At 29.3% G+C, this 21,297-nt stretch overlaps 1 protein-coding gene and 1 non-coding gene across 2 annotated transcripts; one reads left to right on the top strand and one right to left on the bottom strand.

Moving 5' to 3' along the window:
* Window positions 1-7,711: 7,711 nt before the first annotated feature.
* On the bottom strand, window positions 7,712-10,034 carry LOC102659897 (uncharacterized). Its single transcript, XM_041007011.1, has 2 exons — window positions 9,178-10,034; window positions 7,712-8,189 (listed from the first exon to the last, which is right to left on the bottom strand). The coding sequence occupies exons 1-2, from the start codon at window positions 9,832-9,834 to the stop codon at window positions 8,160-8,162; spliced, it is 687 nt and encodes a 228-aa protein (XP_040862945.1). The 5' UTR covers window positions 9,835-10,034; the 3' UTR covers window positions 7,712-8,159.
* A 9,646-nt stretch (window positions 10,035-19,680) lies between these two features.
* On the top strand, window positions 19,681-19,761 carry TRNAL-AAG (transfer RNA leucine (anticodon AAG)). The gene has a single exon. It is a non-coding gene; the product is annotated as a tRNA-Leu (tRNA).
* The last annotated feature ends 1,536 nt before the right edge of the window (window positions 19,762-21,297 follow it).

Raw genomic sequence — 21,297 nt, 5'->3', positions numbered from 1 at the left:
GGATCGTGTTCACAAATAATGTTTTACGAATATTATTTAGTTACAAGTTGGTAAGGCAGATTTTCATGGTAACAGCCTAACAGGGGATGTTGGGTCACTTAAAAATGATTTAGTTTTTTTTATATATATATAAACATATGAAAAACATGACTATTAGATCCGAACTATGATTTAGAGCACAAACTTCTGTTGTTTTATTGTCTCTATGTTTCTACGTCTAAAAACGTCATTCCCTTTCAGGCTAATTAATTAGAAGTTGAAATTATTTATTTTATTAGACAAACTTCCGATTACTAAAATTTTGTGTCATTTTTTGTTTTAATATTTAATTAAATTTAATTTGTTCATATTTAATTGGTAAAATAAAAAGTACATTACTTTTGCCAACTATAACTCTATTAAGGGTTAAAAAAATAATTAAATGTGGATTACTTTCTAAAAAACATATTTCAAAAATCACAGGACTGTAAAGATATTTAAGCATATATAATTTTCTTAAAAAAGTGGTTGTAATTGCAATACTTAATATTTATGAATGTAAATTTGTTAAAGTATATATAATCATTAAAATTTGTTAAGTTACAAAGACATGGGTGACCCGTGACCCCATCTGATGACTAAAAACACCGCCCATGTTAGTATATACTGTGAGGTCACTCTCATTCGTCCTGCATGTGATCAACAATATTGAATCCTCTTCCCTCCTACATTATTGGGGTTTTTTGTTTCATATATACATATGCATGAATCTTATGCTATATATGTGGTTCTGAACCCAAGCATGAGGAATGCCGTTGATGTGTGACCAAATGGACCTTCATGTCATGTTTATATGTCTTGGTGTCCTCCACTACTAGTGAAGATGGATATAGCCACTTGCAAAACAATAATGAGATGTTAATTGTGAAACCCACTTGTTTTGTTTCTTGGTCTATTGGAAAAGTTATACTACTAAGTTTGACTCTTTTTTGGAATGAAATCAAATTTGCTATACGGGGAGCAGTTATGCTACACTTGCAATACAATTCCTTTTCAAACCGAAAGCAACGAGTTCAACAAACATCTACCATCAGATATGGACCATTTCAAACAGTTGATTCATTGCGTCACTGATTGATTCCAAATGTATATTTCTATTTCTATTGAAAAGCATTGTGCTATGCACTTTTCACTGAGGAGGGGATACATTGAAAGGTATATATAGTTTGATGGAGAGAGGGTAAAAGGGCATAGAAAAAGTTTTATGTGACAATCATCACTAGCTACAAGAAAAGGGGAAACATGGTCTACTAATTAATAATTACAATTAAATGCAGGTCGTATATGAAATGTTAATTGTTATCGCACATTCATTATTTTTCCCTTTGGTAAGGTAATTAAATGTTGAAAAAACAAGTCTTAAATTGGTAGATTAGACACAAGTTAAGAGTATATAAATAAAAAGGGAAATACTCATTTTGGTTCATGAAAAAAATGAAAATGTGAGTGACAAATTAATTTTTGAAAGATAAAATATTTAAATTTAATTTTTCAATGTACAAAAAGTGTAATAAATTAGTTCGATATATAATTTAATGACAAATTTGTCCATATATTTTATAATTTAATGTCAAATTGTTCATAAAAAATAAGATTTATTATTAAATTGATTCTTAAATATTACAATTTAATGACAAAATTATCACACAATTTTATCATGATCAATTTGTTGTACTTTTTATACATTTAAAAATAAAAATTATTTTTTATTTTATTTTCAGGAATTAATTTATCATCACCTTACATTTTCAAGACCAAAAAAATATTTATCCTAACTAAAATAATCATGAGTCTAGAGAGTCAAAGTACTTATGGATGATTTGGTTGAAGAAAAAAAAACTACTAATGGATAAAGATAAACAACCACTTTCAACTAAGAACTCACATACAAATTTTAGTATTGTATTAGAAGTTAGAACACACGTATAAGGAAAGACCGAAAGTCCAAATCCAAAAAAAAGGCCAAGATAATAAAAAAGGGCAAAAGGTAGTAAGATTAGACCTAAAATATTTGAAATCTCAATAAAAGAGACCTTTAAAAGATCAACAAAAGGAATACAAGCTCATATAAACAAATGAAAGTAAGACCAAGCTAATTGGAACTAAGAATATATTGTTGAAAAATAAATCTCACATTTGTGAATTTAAAATACATTAAAAGGCCATTTTTTTTTTCACACTCTTAGATAAGAAGCAACGCACAAATCCAAATAAAACAGAGATATTTTTTAACTAGTTATTACAAAATTAAATAATTATTAAATATAACAATCTATTATTGAAACACAGAGTAAAAAACCTTTACAGATAGTGGAAAAAATTATTTCTGATTGATTTACAATATAAAAAAAATTACGCTAACAATATAGTATTAAAATTAAACTCATTAATTAAAACTTTAAAGTTTTCGAGAGAAAAAAAAATCAGTTTACATTGCAGCATCCCCTCCAAAGTTTGAAGATGGAGATATTTGATGTAAATATATTTAGACAAAACTTCAGTATCCATTTAAGTTCCTTATCCAAATTTTCAAGAATGCAAACTTTAACTTAATGCCAATTTAAATTGGCCGTCTATAATGCTACAACTAATCGATGTGATATGAATGCAACACTTCAACAAGCAAGTGGCTCTCTTTCTGAGTAGGTGCCTGACGGTGTTTAGACTTTTGACTTTAGAGTCAGCCTTTTGTTTTTTGTTTTTTAAGCCGTTTAGACTTTAGAGTCAGAATCTGATTCAATCTTATGATTGGTCCCAAGCTAAACTATAGTACATATTTTGGAATTAAGATGATTAAAAATCAAATTAAGTTATGAATTGTTGTGAACAGAATCAAACCAGACTATGATCCGTAGTATGCTTGATTTTAAATACTTGTTTATTGGTATTTGAAGGTTGGTGAGATGATAACCAAGGGGTAGGTATTAATTAAGTCTTTTCTGGGTCCACATCCCTCCCCCTTGTTCAAAGCTGGTTGCTTGAATAAATGTGTTCAGAGTTTGTTTTTTTTAGGTGCAATCACATTTAGATTTATATTGAGTATTTATCAGTTTTATGGTTAATCCATATCCATGAGAGAAGATTGACAACTTTTTAGTAAAACATTGTATGTCAATTATAATTTTTTTTTATCTAAAAAACTCAAATATAAAATTTTGTATAAGAAATCTGAATTTAGTGTTAGTCGAGCGAATAACATTTTGACGGTCTTCAAAGTATTTGAGGACTCATGATATGTATATAAATTAAAGAAGTAAATTCCTAAATTTGTGAGATGCTATCATGGTAGTTCTGAATTAAAAAAAGAGTAAGAGCACTCTACAGTTTTACATTTGTCTTTTCAAACATATTTTTGCGTACGTTTTTCAGTCATCAAGGACCAGCCACAAATCACATTCATGTCTTACCTTGCATATTTTCATAACAATAAGTTATTTTTTTTATAAACAAATATTAATTGTTAATTTATATTAATGAGAGAGTCAAATCCTAAACCTCTCATCCTTTCCTTCTTCCTTTGTGATTAAATTAATCTTATAACTCCAATGAAAAATAAGCTAACGTAGTAGGATGAATGAGGGATTTAGGGGCACATTATCACATTAATTCTTTCGTGTGTTTTTATCTCCCTTGTTATTAATTGTCTCAACTAACTTGCTAGATCCTTTATCCTGCTTCATATATAACATAAAACTGATAAAAGGGTCTAGTCAAAGAGTTATATCCTGCCAAAACAAATGGAGAAATACTCTACTAATATGCAAGGATGCAAAATTATATTTCTTGCTGAGTTAATTGTCAAAGGGCACAGAGGTGAATTCAATTAAGTACACATTTGTAGTATAAAATTCTGACCAGCACGAAAGTTTATGCACTAATTTACACAAATTCAAGGAAGGGACTTTTCATTGGTCTATTAACAAATTAAATAACTTGGGAAAAAAATTAAACAATCAAAAGAAAATCAGCCATGTAGTTTTATGTGGCAGTTTTCCTCAATAGTTCGGTACCATCTACCATTTTCCACATTACTAGCTGGCATATATATTGAGTCAAAGCCACAAAAGGGGAAAGAAGAAGGGTGATAAGCAATCTTAACTAATTTTATGAGGAACAAGATACATAAAGTTACCAATCAACGAATCTAGTTATAAAAGAAATGGTCTAAATGAAAGACAAATACAAATTGAATTGAAGGTTTTCAGTATAAAAATTTAAATAAGTCTAAGGAACTTCAAATTGGGCTTGTGCACAAGTACATCAAACGTTGGAGTGCAGCAGCCACTTGTGACTTATGCATTCTTCTAGACCAGCACGAAGGTAAAAGTGACAGATCAATGACATATTATTGCAACAGCTAGTACATTTTTTTTATAATTTTGAAAACAAAATTTAATACCACTGATATTTCAAGCCCTCCTCAATCATCCAACAGTTCTCCAAAATAGAATTTACCCTGCGAGCACACAAACAAATTATGAATCTACGCAAAAGATCGAAAAGTTCTTTTATGTTTGGGCATAAGGTTAATCATATGCCATTATAGTGATGCCTTGCATTTTCTACCCTAGAGTCCTTGTCGACTTGACATCTAGTCACCAGGTTCAACCTTTTTTGTTTTTTGTCAACAAGGTTCAACCTAACAATGCAGATAGTTTGTAGAACGTGTAAAGTCCAGTTCTGTCTATCTTTTTTTTCGTGAAATTCACAAAGTGAAAGAGATTTAATTGGGCTGGCGAGCACAATACACTTGGTTCGTATAGTTTGTTGGGCCCGTATGCTTAGTTTTAGAAAAACCAATAAATAGGCTCAGCACACCTTCATGATGTAAAAATATAAAACATCATTAATATGAGGAGAAGACTAATAAAGGACACATGAAAAGTCAAGAGAAATTATTATAAGCTACTGACTCTTTTTTTTTTTTTTAGAGATAAGCTACTAACTCCAAATATTTTATTTTACATCTAAAAAAAAATCCATTTTTTTATTTTTGAAATTTTGATTTTAACTCAAGAAAACTTTTCCTTATTAATGTAAGATAGTAATGAAACAAAGAGCTTATCCCTCTTAAATTTTGTTCGCATTTAATGCAAGCCAACGTTAAAAAAATAACAAAGAATTAAGACAAACACTTCATGTTCAATAGTGAGCATAACAAAGAAGTAGAGGAAAAAGTAGGGTAAAATATGTAAATGCACTCAATGGAACGTGGTGGGTCTCCTCACTTCACTTGGTTCCTATAATGGTTGATGCATAACAAAATTTGCTGGAAATAGGGAGAAGTCAGAACGACCTAACTCATGAAGACCTGGCTCGTGACAGAGAAAGGGAAAATATGTGCTTCAATTGATAGTGTAAGTCATGCTGGCATGGCAAGAGATAGGATTGAAGGAATGAGAAAGAAATAGGAGTTTGAAGTGTTTAGTTGTCAGGATAGAAGAGAGAAATTTCCCATGAAAGGGTCTGAGAAAAAGATAGGAAAATTTCGAGTATGGCTGTATGGGGTAATAGATTTACCTTTAAATAAGCAAGTTATTTGGCGTCTTAAACGAAGCAAAATATCCTATCCTCTTGTCATCCAAAAAACAAGGGAAAATCATTTTTCTTTCTACTTTAAACTAATAATAATTGAAGTAGTTTTGGTGTACAAATTTCCAGTGAATATTATGAGTCTTTGCTTGCAGGTTGGGATCAAAGACGAATGACCAACTGTAATTTGAATTAAGGGCATCATTGTCTTCAAGAAAATTTCGTACAATATCTATTTTATTTGCTGAACAGATGGGGTTATGGCTCAAAATTATAGGTCAAACTGGTCAACAGAGTAAGAACATTGATGCTTGAATTAGTTTTTTAAAGAGATAAAATCTTAGCAGAATTTTTTAACCACCGGATAATTAGGGACTTTGAGACTGAAGTATTGTGTAAGCTTTGATTCTTTGAAGTGGTTATAAAACTGTTCAGGTGATGAAGATCTAATTTAGGGAGAGATTCTGAGTTAGAGTTGAATCGTGATGACAATTTCGGTGACAGAATGAGAATGCAGATCGTATAATGATATTGGAATATTTGCATAGACTATGAAGCTGAAGTCGGTAAGAGTTTCAAGTGGAGAAAATGGAATAGAGTTAGTTATCACACCAATGTTATATTTTTATATCCTGTTCATGATATGAAAATCAGTTCACGCAGGATGCATATCTAAAAAGAGGGGGTCACACGTTCAACATAAGTGTTTTCTTAATGTAGTCGAGAAGCTTGTCGCTTTCGATCGAGTTACGAAATCCTTGGGAGCGATTGGTAAGGATGAGGGTGAACGTCTAGTTACATGGACCAAGTTGTGTTAACATCCCGATTCACATGATATGGAGATTTTACTTCTTGAATAGTTGTCCCCCAAGTTGGTGGTTTTTTTTTGTAGAGTTTGTTGGTCTATGTGTTATGTCAAAGCAATCAACCAATTTATGTGACTTGATATGTATTATGTCAAGATTTCACTTCCTATCGGTTTAAACTTTAACCTTAATCACATTTAAAATTTCATCACTAATGATGTTTTATGAAATAATCATTTTCAAACTTTCTCATATAAATTGTGTGTTGTCAATTATGTCACACTCATTCAATAAAATCTCATTGTATTTGACTTTAAAATGATTATATTAGTGATATAAAAAACTTGAAAATATTTTGATGATGAAATGAATTTCTAAAGAACTAATTAATTATATATATATATATATAAGTGTTTTTAATTTTATTAATTTAGAAAATCACTTAGAATAAACATTTAATTTCGTCCATCAAGTATTACTTTTTTTAAAAGACCTTTTTTTAAAGTAGTTTAAAAATTAATAAAATTATATAAGTAATCCCTCAAATATTATATATCTACCGTGTTTTTTTATAAGTTGATATATTTCATTAATGTTGAAGACCATTTGATAAAATTTTCAATACTTGAAAAACTACTTGTTACAATTTTAAATACATGCAAATTGTTTATATAAGTTTGTAATTTTAGAGACTATTAGGAGAGAGAGTAATATTTTAAGGATAAAATTGTATTTTTTTTTTCATTTTTAAGAAAATAATATAATAACCTATATAACTAATTTATCAAGGTAAAGGTTTACCCCATTTTTATTCCAAGCCATTCAATTTTATCAGTAGGCACTCCATTCTATTAGAGCTTTAGGGATTTGTCTTACGTGCGTGATTAATAAATGTGAACAACTATGTTTGTGCAAATTAGTCAAGGTTTTAGAATTTGGTCAATTGATTAAATACAATAATTAATGATGAGTTTTTTTTTTTTATATCAACCGATTAATCTCAGAAAACATAATAAATCAATCTCCATAAATATTGATTTAATTTCATTAATATTAATAGCATGTTTATTTTGATGTTGAACCAACTCTAACTTTCCTTCAACTCAAAGCAGCCAGATATACTTTTTCATTGGAGGGCATTAAAAATTGTGTTAATCTAGATCAAACATAGACTAAGTAATCTTACAAATAGTTAACTAACTATAAATCAATTTGACTAATCTATACAGATCATTAGATGTAATATATGATTACGATTTTTATCAAAGAGGGGGAAAAATGCTAGAAACATCTAAATTCAACCCAGGGCACACCCACTTTGGCAAAGAAAGAAATAAATCATAACCCCCATATTTCTGTCACGTCACATCACATGACATGTACAGACCATTGAATTCAATTCCCTAAACTGCAATTCGCACTGTTCAAACCAAAAGTTAGAGCAGATTGGGGGTGGGGGTGGGGGGTCGTACCTTGTGTTTGTAAGTGTTCTAACACAATAACCAATTAAGTTCCAAGAAGAAAAAAATAAAAATCCTTTTCTACCTTGTGTCTTTCCCTGTGTGAAGTTTGAAGCCGACAGCATACATTGTTCTCGCGCATCAAATAAATTACAAGTAAATATTCGAAGACTAAAACAGATGCATTTTCGCAGCCACACTCCCTGTTTGTTTGTCTCCCCCACTCTCTTATCCTCCTCTATGTCGCGTCTAAGATATTTCCAATATGACTTTGATGATGCCTTCAAACGAGTTTTGGGAGGAGAAAGTAGATGATTATGCGTCAGTGAAACACATTGATCATGCATTCATGCTTCAAAACAAAGACACTACCATATATTAGCTACATTCTTAAGCCTAATCTAGCAAAATGAAGTCACCAAGAAAGACTGAGATTATGCAAAAGAAAGAACCAAATAGCCACCGGGAAAAAAATTGTTTCTTCGCCATCTTTCTTATTTACTGCTTCAGTTCCATATACAACGAAAAATTATGAAACCTAAACACACATTTACATTTACATTTACTTTTTCTTTCATATTATTTTCAATCTCTTTCCTTTTCTTCCTTTTTATCATTGTCCTTTACAATGTAATGTCATGTCATGAGAAATAATAATAATAATAATAATAGCAGGAGGAGGAGTTAGTATTAGTTTATTGCTTTTAGACGATCTAACGATATATCATTTTTTTAATCTCTTACTCTTATAGTACGATAATTTGGTGTTACGAAACATCACGACAGCATGCGAAACCTATACATAACTTGTTCCAAGTTTAGCAACGCTACTGCACATTCTATTTGTATTATCGATGTCGAGGTAACCATCACTTAAATTAATGAGTAATTAATAATTCCTGTACAAAACGAAAAAAGAAATATTTAAAATAAAATAAACACATCTCAAAACGATATGTCGTTTAGTTTGGAAGCACTTTTTATTTTTATTTTTATTACCTTGCGTCAATCCAGACTCTTGTTTTTTTCATTTACTATTTGACGGTTTCTATTATTTCCTCCTGTCTTAATTACAAGTAAAAAATATATTTTATATTTGTTGAGAGGATTAATTAATTTAATTGTGTTATTTTTAATTAATTTTTTTAAACTATGATTTATTAAAACTTGATATTGATCTTATTAATTGAAAAATATTTTTGAGAGAGTTTGGTTAAATGATATAAGAAATTAAAATTTATTTATATTTAAGATAAAAATAAATAAAAAGCAAGAGAGTACTACTAAATAAGAAAGTTAAATAGAAAAAGAAAAAGAAAATAAAAACGAATAGGCATTACCGTTTTACGTTGTGGGCGAGGACCTAAGAGTCGTTTACTGAGGTGTGCGGTTGACGACGGTCTCTGAGAACGAGTCGCGCGTTTCAACGGTTCCACAACCGAGTCTCTGAACCGGTACGGCAACGCCTGGTTCCTTCCTCTTTTGGACCTCACCACCGGTTCTGTCTCCTCCAAAACGTCACCGTATAAATCCACCACCACCCACTTCTCCCTCCGTTTCTCTTCACTCGCCCTCCGAGTCTTTAACTCGCCGCCGAGTCCACTCTCTTCCCCAGAGTCCGGCTCGTCCTTCCCGGACGGTTGGTTGAAGGTATAAATAAGCAAATCAAAGCAATGACCATCGCGTCCCTTAAACGACGTCGTTTCCTTACCCCACCCACCAAACAAAAAGAAGAAGAAGTCGAGTTTCTCCGAAACTTCCACGCTCTTCTCCGGAAACCCTTCTTCTTCTTCGTTGTTGTTTTCGTCGCTTCTTGAAGATTCGGATTCCGGGGTCTCTGTGACGGAACAGAATCTGAGATTCAAATCGATGCCAACGCCTTTGCTGGGAAAGGGTTCTTCTTCTTCTTGTTTGGAGGGTGGGGTAGATGAAATTATGCGGAGAATCTTGAAGAAGCACATTTGGGCTTTGGAATAGCCGCGGCATGAGGAAGCCATTGATGTTTGAACGAATAAAGAGAAATGTTTTTTTTTTTTCAACGGAAAGGGTTAACTTAACGCATGGATCGGAGACAGACGCAGAGCATGAGTTGCGATACTGCTTACTGGTGACTGAGATCAAAGGTTTGTGTGTGTGTTTGCAACCCAAAAAGAAAAGTGTGCCTTCATAAATAAATAAAATTCTGCCAAGTTATAGCGTCTTTATCATAATTTTGGGTATTATAACTCCATGTAAATTAAGCATTTTAAATAAAAATTTATTCAAATGCTAAGATATAAGTATTTTACAAGTCTTATAATACTTAAAAATATTATTTATGAAATAATGTGATTAAATAACCATTATTTATATAAATAATAATATTTATATAAGTAACTTTAAAAAAAAAACTTAAACAACATTAGTTAAAATTAACCAATGCATGTAAGCATTTGTCATAGATGCTCTAACACAAGTATTATTTTTTTAACGATGAATAATCAAATTTATCCTTAAAAATATGAGTTGCTAAAATTTTGAGCTGATTAATACAAAGTTTTGCACAAAAGTTAAAATTAAATTTTGATCAATAAAATAGTTTTATATTATTATCAAATTACAAATTATTATTAATATAACTTTTAAAATAATTATAATAAAAATCAATAATTTTATTATACGAATTTTGATCGATTGATAATGTACATTTTTAAAAATTGTTAGAGTTTCATTTATTTCTTATATAATAAATGTTCCCAACAAAAATGTAAGATATGACTGATACTACGTTAAAAAAATGAAAACATACATATAATTGTTTAAAGAATATTTATTAATAATAAAATAAAAAAATTAAAAAAATCAATAATTGTTTAAAAAAACCTTGTTATTAATTCATTCATTGATTAAGAATTTTAAAATGCTTGTTAATAACATTTAAAAAATCAATATTTTTTAACATTATAAATGAAAAATATTATATTTTTAAAAAATTAAAATGAAAATAAAATAAAATATCTGACACTGTACCTTAATATATCCGATGTTTTCCTTTTGTTCAGGTCAAAGTACACTATATTTTTTGTATGGGAATCAAACACTAAACCATGAATTAGTCTGCGAAATAAAAAAGAAATAGCGACTTATTTTATTATTTTATGTATTTGTGATGGGTTCTACAGAATAATGTCGTTTGTGCGGTTGAGTAAGGTTGTCGGACTGTGATTGGGGCTGAGACGACGTGTCATGGTTGTTCCGATGTCATGAGACACGTGGCAAACTGGGATTGACTGAAGAGAAAATTGAAGGTGCTGCCAGTGGCCTTGGCCCCCCCATGCAAATAACAGCTGCTTCCTCTATTATGCCCCAATCTCAACCCTTCTATTTCTATCTTCTAATCAAATCAAACTGCTTCTATTATTATATGCACAACCATCTCCAACATCATTTTTTTTACTTTTATGAATTTTACATTAAGGGTGTTTTTTAACTCATTAAATTATAAATTAATTTTAGGAAAAAAAATCATTTTTCTTCCACAGTCCCCATGCCTTCTTCTTCTTGTATAGAGTTTAAACACGTTAAGTATTTGAAATTTCCGTTCAAAAAAAAAAAACACGTGAAATTATTTCATTTACCGGGGTTAACAAATCAAGTTAAGAATCACATATATGATTGTGTTTGGTTTCTTAGACCAATTATTTCTGACCGATGTAAATTAATCCTCAATTTTAACATTATTATTATTTTATATATATTCAAAAAAGTGGCTTATCAATTATGCTATCCTTATTTTACGGGTGTAATTTTAACTACTAAATATTTTTTTATAACAAGTAAGTATTAAATTTCTTTACCCTTTTTTTGAAAAAGTAAATAATTGTCATTCTCTCATTTATAGGATTTTTCAATGATAGAAAATTTTATAATGTTTTCTTATCTTGATCGTTCGAAATAGAAACTAGAGTTAGTTTTATTTGTAAAACTAATAAATATGTTTGTAAAAGTCAATATCTGTTAAATAATTATACGAGAAGTTAGATATTTAAATAATTAAAAAAAATAACCTAATGTGTAAATTAATTGGGACAATATTATTTTAGCTTAATAAGTAATTTTAAGTTTAAGTTTATAATAATCTTGACCGATTCAAATTGTCTCTTGTAAAAGATACTATTTCTTTGTTGAAAAAATTATTGTAAAATTCAAAGAAAAAAAAAGCCCCCCTTTATTGGATGCATGAATCTGTGTTAACCATTTAAGTTGCCATCATGACTTTTGAATGGTTAAAATAATTTACGTTTTTCTTTTTTTAACTAAAATATAATTTTGTTCCCTCGCTTGAATCGTTGTTTTTAATGCAGTTTCTTAAGTTTGAAAATAATATTTTACTAATCTCTTAAAATGTTTCTTTTACTCACAAAACTAGATTGATTGATGATTAATCTTTAATAAAGAATCTAATTAATTATTTTTTAATATAATTTTTCTTTTTAGTCACATTTGTTCTGTTCAGAAAGTTTGAATTCGATTTTAATGAGAAATATAACCCTCAATTTTAGATAAAGATATTTACTGAATACAAAACTCCTTTGACAAAAAGTTTTTTTTTTTTCAGCTAAAAAACTATGTATTACTAGGTACCAACAGTACCAAAAAAGTGTTTTACAAAAAGATTTTCCTTCCCCATCCGAATTCCCGTAACCCTTTACATAATACTCTGTACACTACTCCCCTCAAAACATAACAAAAAGTTATATTTCGGGTGATCCAAGTTGAACTGGACAATCTCATAAGGTTGAGATTTAGGAGGATTATGAATTCATCATATAACTGTAATCTTTCTTACTATTACTGTTATTGTTATGCTCGTATTTGATTAATATTTTTTTTCCCTTTTTCTGTTTCTGATATGACATGTTTTGGACTGGATTTGGTTCAGTCGTGGTTGGCAAACAAAGTTCATCATAGCTTACAAGGAATCAAGGTAACTTTAACTTTCCAGCTTTAGTTTGGCAAGTACTAATATTATTATAATTATTAGAGAAAAATAGGTATTCTGTGTCTAACTGTTTTTTTTAAGTAAAAAGAAAGATAATAAAAGTTACTGAATTATGAAAGTGATTATAGAGATAAAATAACAACTTATGAATATAGTTATAGAAATAAAATGAACAAACATGTATACCAAAATATCTTATTTCCTTTACATATAGTTGCAGATTTACTATATATACTCTTTTGTAGATTTAGTATATATAATTATATATACTCTTTCGTAAAGTAATTTAACGGACTTATCACTGTGGGTGTATTGGGTAATGGGTGAATATTGCGGATTAAGCTGCGAAACTTCTGCCCCACACAAGTTTGGATTAACTAACTGTTTTATTTCTTCCCTTAAATTTTATTTGTAGTTGTGAAGTTTATAGATTAAGGGAACTTTTCTTTTTTGCAGTAAGAAAAAAAAGGGAACTTTTTTGGATTCATTTATAGATTGAGAGAACTTTTGAAAAAGGTTTAATTTATTTCGTAAAAAAAAGTTTAATTTACACAATTCATTTAAACTTATAGAAACAATTTATGATTTTTATAAGCTTTTTTGATATATTTTTGCAAGCCTCTTTAGAAAAAGAAATTGTAAGCTTTAAGGTGAAACTCAATAAAAATATGTGACAAGAGAATATTATCACTTAAATTGTTTTTGAAGAAGATTATTATCACTTAATTAAGTTTTTTATTTAAAAATTTAATATAAATGTTTACTATTAGAAAAAATAAATTTAGTAACAAATATAGAAACAATTTTAGTGACGTACGGATCATAAGTTCATATGACGAAATTAAATTATGTTAGTTAACAATGGAATTTTATTTTGATGAATATTTAACAATGGAATTAGTAATAGACTTGATCCTCCATTAAAAATTCTACCAAAAAACAAATAGAATGTTTTTAACGAAAGATGTATGGAGAGAAAATCCCCTTCTCTGAAGTTCTATTATAAAATTCTTGGTGACAAAATAAATAAAATACTTTTAATGAAGGAACTTCTCCCCCTCAATCTTCCTGACAAAAAATTAATGAAAATAAATAGACTGTCTATAGTGAAAGATTTAGCATATTGCCAGTGGATCCTTACATTCAAAGTTAATAGACTCAATTCGTGCCAATCTTTGAAGGGAGACAATCGAATTAAAGACTTAAAATCATAAGTTGATCCACAAACTACCATTGAGGTACAATTATTATATCTCACATTACATTATTTTATAACATTTTCATTTCTTCCTCTCTCAAAGATGTTTATTAGTATGAAATATTCGTGCATTATTTTTCCTCTTTTTGTAAGCAGTGGCGAATCACACTGACAATGACGCCAATTTGTAATTTTTTTTTTGGAAAAAATATAAATTATATTAAACCCAAAATAATACAACAGTAAACGGGGGCATACTCGCAGTTAAAGAAAATCAAAAGTCTCCCTAATACTAGAAGACGTATATCAAGATGTTAAAACAATGTCTTTTTTTTTTTTTCTCCATAAAAGATAAGTGTTGACGTCATCAGACAATTATTTTAAAAAGATGTAAAAAGTCATCAGAGAGAAAAGAAAGAACAAATTAGTGCTAATTTAATCCAAAAAAATTAATACTAATTTTACTCATTTCATCTTTTTAATTTAATCATTCATAATTTTTTTAAAAAGCTTATGATATTTATCATAGACAATTTTTTTATCCAACTAAAAAAATCTGGATCCGCCATTTGATTGTAAGGATCATAAATCGAAGAAAGAAACTAATTTTTCGTAAATATTTCAGTTGCGATTAGGCACTCACCGTTTGAAGCCCAATGCTCCAATAACCATTAATAAATTATTGTGATATATTAATTGACATTAGTTAAATAGGTCGAGTGTTAAATAAGTCACACGCGCAATTGCTGAATGTATCAGCAATTTTAGTGGGTGTGCGTAACAACCCTTGACAAGCCTATCTTTTGGACATCGTCACAATTTTCTAAGCCCAAATGTTTTTTCCTTATGTGAAAGCTTCAATTGGCAGAAAACGAATTGCCTTCGCCATCAAAGGTGAAAGGAAATAAGGGGGTTTGTTTCAGGACATACCCGACAAGAAGAGAGGCATTTTTTAAAAAATATTTGTATTTTAAATGAGAGAATTATAAATTGGAAGTTTGTTAATATACGTGATTTTTTTTTTATAAAAATATGACATTTTATGTTTTATAAAAACTAAAGATAAATATTTTTTTATTGATGATCCTAAAGCTTGAGCTTTAATTGTTTAACTTTGGGGTGACCTGGTTTGTTTGCTAGCTTAAACTCTCTCTCTCTATATATATATATATAGAGAGAGAGAGAGAGAGGGAGCCATGACCCCCCAAATTTTTTTACTAACTTGTATAGGTAAAGGTAATTTGTCCCTCGTGAATGATGTATTTTAACATATGATTTTAAAAAACAATGAACGAGACTTCTCTTAAGGATGGGTGTTGTCATGCTCTCCTACGAAGCTATTAGCCACGGGTTGGAGAGACAACAACTTAAACCAGAAAGGCAAAAGCAGTAAAAATAGTTTTTATATAATTTACAAAGACAAATTCTCATTCTTAATCAATTATGGAAAGTAAAATAAATAATGGGGAGAATCTTTGAGGTTATTATGTCACCTATTTTAAAGGGTTTTAAATAGAAAATGATTAGATTTAATTTTAATAGATTTTTCTTTTGGTTTTATTTATCATACATGTGCAGAAGTCACATACCTTCTCATATTATTATCTTAAGATTTAGTTACTCATTTAATCATTATAATAACACAAATTTTACCTTAATTTCTATACGTAAAAATTATGTATTTTAAAGTTTTAATTGTTACACATTATTTTATACCATTCTTAATCATCTCTTATTTTAACTAGTTGAAATACCTTTTATTTGTCGAATTAGCTGAATTAGTTTAATATGTGTGGATATATTTTATTATTTTTTTTATCTGTAAATATTAGTTATCAATTTGTTAGTTTTTTTTTTTTTGCGAAGATATTGAATCCGCAGCCTTTCTCTCTCCCTTCATCCTACCACTCAATTAGGCTTTTATAACTCATAAATCACTTTCTTATTATTTTGTGTTTTTTAAAATTTTAATATATGATTTTTTTTACTATTTTGGCCCCCAAAACTTATGGACAAGTTGTCATTAGATTAACTTATACCAAAAATAATTCGTTTAAATTTATACCTATAATTAAAATCTAATGATTATAAAGTAAAAGTGATGTAAAACTAATTTTATAAAATTATTATTATTTTTTCTTGTATAAAACAACTTAATATGATTATTATTTTAAGAAAGAGGAAGTAATATATAATTGCCTTTGAATCAAAGTTTGACTGCGTTATCATCAAAGATTGACAGACCTGTTATGAGCTAATCCATTTCATTATTTTATTTGAGCTTTAATACATCATGTTAATCAATTGACTGTGACTTGTGAGCAAGTTCATTTTTTGTCGGAACCTGGTTTATTTTTTCATTCGATAGTGTTTGATGCATGCATAGAAAACAGAAGAGATTCCATTTCTCATAAAGTGCAATGTTTTGTAAAAAATGGCGAAGCAGATTGTTGCTCCACTTTTGAATTTAGAGTTAACTGGTCCCATATGTCTTTTCCATGTTATTAATGAATAGTTAGATTCAAACCTAAACCATGCTTCTTTTAAAGATTGGTAGAAAGTGGCGAAGCTGATTCTTATTCCACCACATTTGAATTTAATTAGAGTTAGCTGGTAACATTTGTCGTTTCCATGTAATTAATGGAGAGTTAGTTTCAAGCCTAAGTCATGCCCCTAAATTTTTAAAGATTTCTTGAATCTTAGCCAAGATTTGTTTGACGGATAACTATTTTTTATTTTATTCTCGAGAATATTAATTTTAAGAATAAAATATGATCGGATATTTAATAAAAAAATATGTTTTGTTAACTATTAAATTAATTACAAATATTTTTTATATTCTCAGAAATAATTAAAACGCATGTTTGGTTAAAATATTTTTTCTTGAAAATATATATTATAATTACTACAATATTCTTATTATGTTAAAAAAGTTATTTTTTATAAAACAAACAACTTTATTATGAGATTAACAAATGCCAATCAAACTATACTCAAAATGTTATTCATTACCAACAAATTATTATGGGTAAAGTTAATGAAATTGACGATAAATAAAAATTAACACATACATGAACAAAAATTAGAGAATATAAACTATGGAATTATTAAGAGAGAAGTGTGATACTAGGTATAAAGAGAATATATGTGTGTTTTTACTTAGAAAGGAAATTTTTGTCTCATAGGGATAAATATTTCCCGTCCCTTTCTCGAGATTATATATTGGTTGAATGTAGGATTATTGCTTACCCAACTAAAAAATATACTCAAGATTAATTATTTTATTATTAAGTAACAAATGTGCTAAAATATTTTATTTCGTTCCTATAAATACCGAAAAGTTAGAAATTTGTCCCTGTAAAATTTTTGGTATATTTTTTGTCTTCATAAAATTGAAATGTGTTGATTTTTGGTCCGGAGCCAGACTTTGATGAATTCGAACCTATGTGACATTTTTGAAAACTTAAATTATAGGTTAAAATATGTTTTTCATCTTTATAAATTTCAAAATGTTCAGAATTTGTTCATACAAAATTTTGAGTCTTTTTTCATCCTCGAAAAATTGAAATCGGTTATTTTTTGGTTCGGACTTAGGTTCAGGTATCTGAACTTACGTGTTACTCTTTCAATTGTTACATCAATGACCATGAGAGTTGCTGATTTTTGGGGTTAAAAAACATCACAAAATGTAAAAAAAAAAAACCCCACAAATTTATAAACTGCTCTTTCCTAACTTCTTCAAATTTAAATAAACAATTTTTTTCTTTTTTCTTTTTTAAATGTTCTGTTCAACTGCAATGGTCAACACCATCTTATTCACCCTATCATCTTCTCCTTCTTCTTTGAATTTCCCTTCCTTCCAAAAATCTAACACTTTCACTCTCAAACTCAACGTTACGAATACCAATTCCGAATTCAAAGACTATTGGAATCAAATGTTGTCGACAAACTCAAAAACTTGACTTCTGAATTTACCTAGCCTAGTGGACAGAGAAGATGAAGAAAGTTAGGGAAGAGGAATTTACAAATTTGTGGATTTTTTTTTTTACATTTTGTGGCAATTTTTAACCCTTCTGAAACCACCAACTCCATAGTCATCAATAGAACCGATAAAAGAGTGACACATAGGTTTGAATTTACCCGAACCTACGTCCAGACCAAAAAATAATAGATTTCAATTTTTCAAGGATGAAAAAAAGACTCCAAAATTTGCAAGGACAGATTTTGAATATTTTTTATATTTATAGGGATGAAAAACATATTTTAGTCTATAATTTAACTTTTAAAAAATGTCACGTAAGCTCGAATTCCTCCAAGCCTGACTCTGGGCTAAAAAACAATACATTTCAATTTCACAAAGACGAAAAAACATTCTAAAAATTTTGTAGGGAAAAATTTCAAACTTTTCAATATTTACAAGAATGAAAAACATATTTTAACCTAAAATATTATATGACAACTATGGTTGGATAATGAGAGCATCTCTAATGTTGGAACTTGAGCTAGGTTTTTTAGCTCAAGATCTATTCTTCATGATATCTACCACTAGACATAGGTTTGGGATGTTTGGTGTGTAGGATGAGTTCTTGTGGAAGAATTTTAAAGATCTCAAAAAGTAGGATCTATTGTGAATAACTCTAAAGAAAAATTTTAAAAGTGAGATTCATTGTGAGACCTACAAAAAGTAGTTTAAGATCTCAAAATGAGATTCACAACTAGAGTAAAGAATGAAATGAGATTCATCACTAGAGTAAAAAATGAAAGAGATCTTGAATCCTATATAACGTTGTGGGATCCACAAAAAAGTTATTCAAGATCTCAAAATGAGATCTAACATTAAAGATGATATAAGATTATGAGTAGTTATAATTTTTTAAGTGATTTTGTTGTGAATTGAATTGGAAAATTATAAATGTCACCTCATTTTGGAGTAGATTTGAGTAGTAAAAAAGAAAAAAAAAGAAAATAGAGTAAGAAAGTAATAGATATAATAAGTAATGAGATAAGAAAAAAAGAGTGAGCTAAAAAAATAGAAGAAAGTAAATAAATGTATATTTATAAGAACCCGATTAATAACTACTTTCAAAACATGTGCTAGAGACATCTCATACCCCAAAACTATTAATATATGTGATTGCAACCATTATATGATAACATCTTATTTATAAGTTTGCGATATCATATGCCGGTGAATTTTCCCGAATCCGGGTCATATATCAGGAATTTTAGTATTACCAAAAATAATATATATATATATCTTGTAGAAAATAAAGATGGATGAATGCATCACTAATCACTATCGTTATCAAGCATCTTTGAGAAGAAAAACAAAGCGTTAGATAATGGATTAGTCAAGTTGGCCCCTGCCAATTTCCTAAATTTCATGTCACAGCAAGACATACCAAAGTTTGTTTATTTGCCCAAAGCTTGGATTCACGACAGATCTTTCAAATAAGTTTCATTTTATTTCATAATTGGAAAGAGAGAATAATTTTTTGTGTAAATTAAAAACGATTGGCCCGTTTTATGTCATTTGCTTTCATTCTCACATCTAACTAAGATGCCATTTGGATAAACAAAATATCATAAAATATTGAAACCTGATCTAACGTGCAAGGGTAAGTGATGTGATAAAAATGAACTTACTCCAAAACATGCCATGTAGTTGAGATGGCCGAGTTGGTCTAAGGCGCCAGATTAAGGTTCTGGTCCGAAAGGGCGTGGGTTCAAATCCCACTCTCAACAACAACAGTTTTTTTCTTCGTTGAGCTAATTGGGTTGACCCAAGAACACAAGTTTATTTCATTGTGGACCAAGTATTGCTCAACCTAACACACCGATTTCATGTCTGTTGGGTCCAATCCAAGTCATTAAACTGAAAATCTGTTTAGAAATAGCCTAGCGGCAAAACCCATCCTACCTAAATCCATCTTCTGAAACATAGTGATTTTTGTAGGGTTTAACATAAAAATTTAGGTCAAACGTAATTTAACATAATGATTTAAGTGAAACATAACAATACAGTAAGCTTTATTATTATCTTTTAAAAGTTATTACATTTTTTCCCTTTCATTTAATATATCTTTTTTCCTATGAGGTTGTACATATCTCATATGAACAATAATGCCGAATAGAATCAATAATAATAAAAAATTATATTCAATAACATATTTTAGTTAATTTTTAGTTTTTTTTATTAGTTTAAAAGCTTTTTTTTCATTTTTATCCTTATTATCAAAAATCCCGATTATCTTTTTTAAATAAATTATGATTTCATTATTTTTATATCATTTTATATTTTTTAACTACTTCAATAACTAATTTTACTGATGTCATACCCCATTTTTGACCCGTTTTTATTTCTTTTTTCTCGTCTTTTAAGCCGGAAATTTCCATCATTTCAGATGAAATTTCGGCAGGGAGGTATTTTAAAATACCTCATTTTTGTTTTGAAGACGCCCCCTTTTTATTATTATTTATTTATTTACCTTTTTTATTATTATTATTTTTATTTTTAGTTATTATTTTCTTTTCTTTTCCTTTCTTTTTATTAAGTGTTTTTTATTATTTCCGTTTTTTTTTATTAATATCTTTATTAGTATTTTCTTTTCGTTTTTTTTCTTTTTTTATTATTATTATTATTATTTTTTAGTTTATTTTATTATTTATTTATTTTATTTGCGTTTATTTATTTTTTTTTTCTTTTTTCTCTTTTTTTCCTTTCCTTTTTTTTTTTTTTTTTCTTTTTTTCTTTCGGTTTTCTCGGTCCAGGCCCAGAGGGGCTCTTCGTTTTTTTACCCTAATTATGACCTTTAAATGCGGCATTAATTACTGTGCGTCAGAGAGAGAGGGCAGAGGTGAATACGAACAGTCGGAATACCAACAGCCAAGCCACCACTAACCATCGGCCTAGCCACCGCTCAACACCACCCTCCCCCTCCGTGAACCACTAGCCACCACCAGCCACCACTCAGCAACACCCTCCTCCTCCGTGAACCACCAACAAAAACAAAAAAAAACCAAAATCATCTTGCTCATAAAATCAAAACATTAGAACAGAAATCCCTGCAAACACAGTAACCCACTCACTCATGCGGCCTAAAGCCTACACCAACCACCACTAGCGGCCAAGCCCACACCAAACACCACCAACCACAAGCACCGCGTCAAACACCACACCCACACAACCACAAGCACCGCGTCAAACACCCACACCCACACAACCACAAGCACTGCGTCAAACACCCACACCCACAACCCAAGCTGTAACCGTTTTCACTC

The sequence above is a fragment of the Glycine max genome, chromosome 11 (assembly GCF_000004515.6).
Source record: "Glycine max cultivar Williams 82 chromosome 11, Glycine_max_v4.0, whole genome shotgun sequence".
NCBI classification, from domain to species: Eukaryota; Viridiplantae; Streptophyta; class Magnoliopsida; order Fabales; family Fabaceae; genus Glycine; species Glycine max.
Note: the sequence above shows the minus strand (reverse complement) of the source record. Positions and strands in the feature narration are given on the sequence as shown.

Excerpts from the sequence above, each read along its gene's own strand:
- LOC102659897 (XM_041007011.1), bottom strand. The coding sequence starts at position 9,834 with ATGGCTTCCTCATGCCGCGGCTATTCCAAAGCCCAAATGTGCTTCTTC. Across the intron at positions 8,190-9,177 it reads CTCGCCCACAACGTAAAACG|CATGAATGCATGATCAATGT; the intron begins GTAATGCCTATT and ends TTTGTTTTGAAG.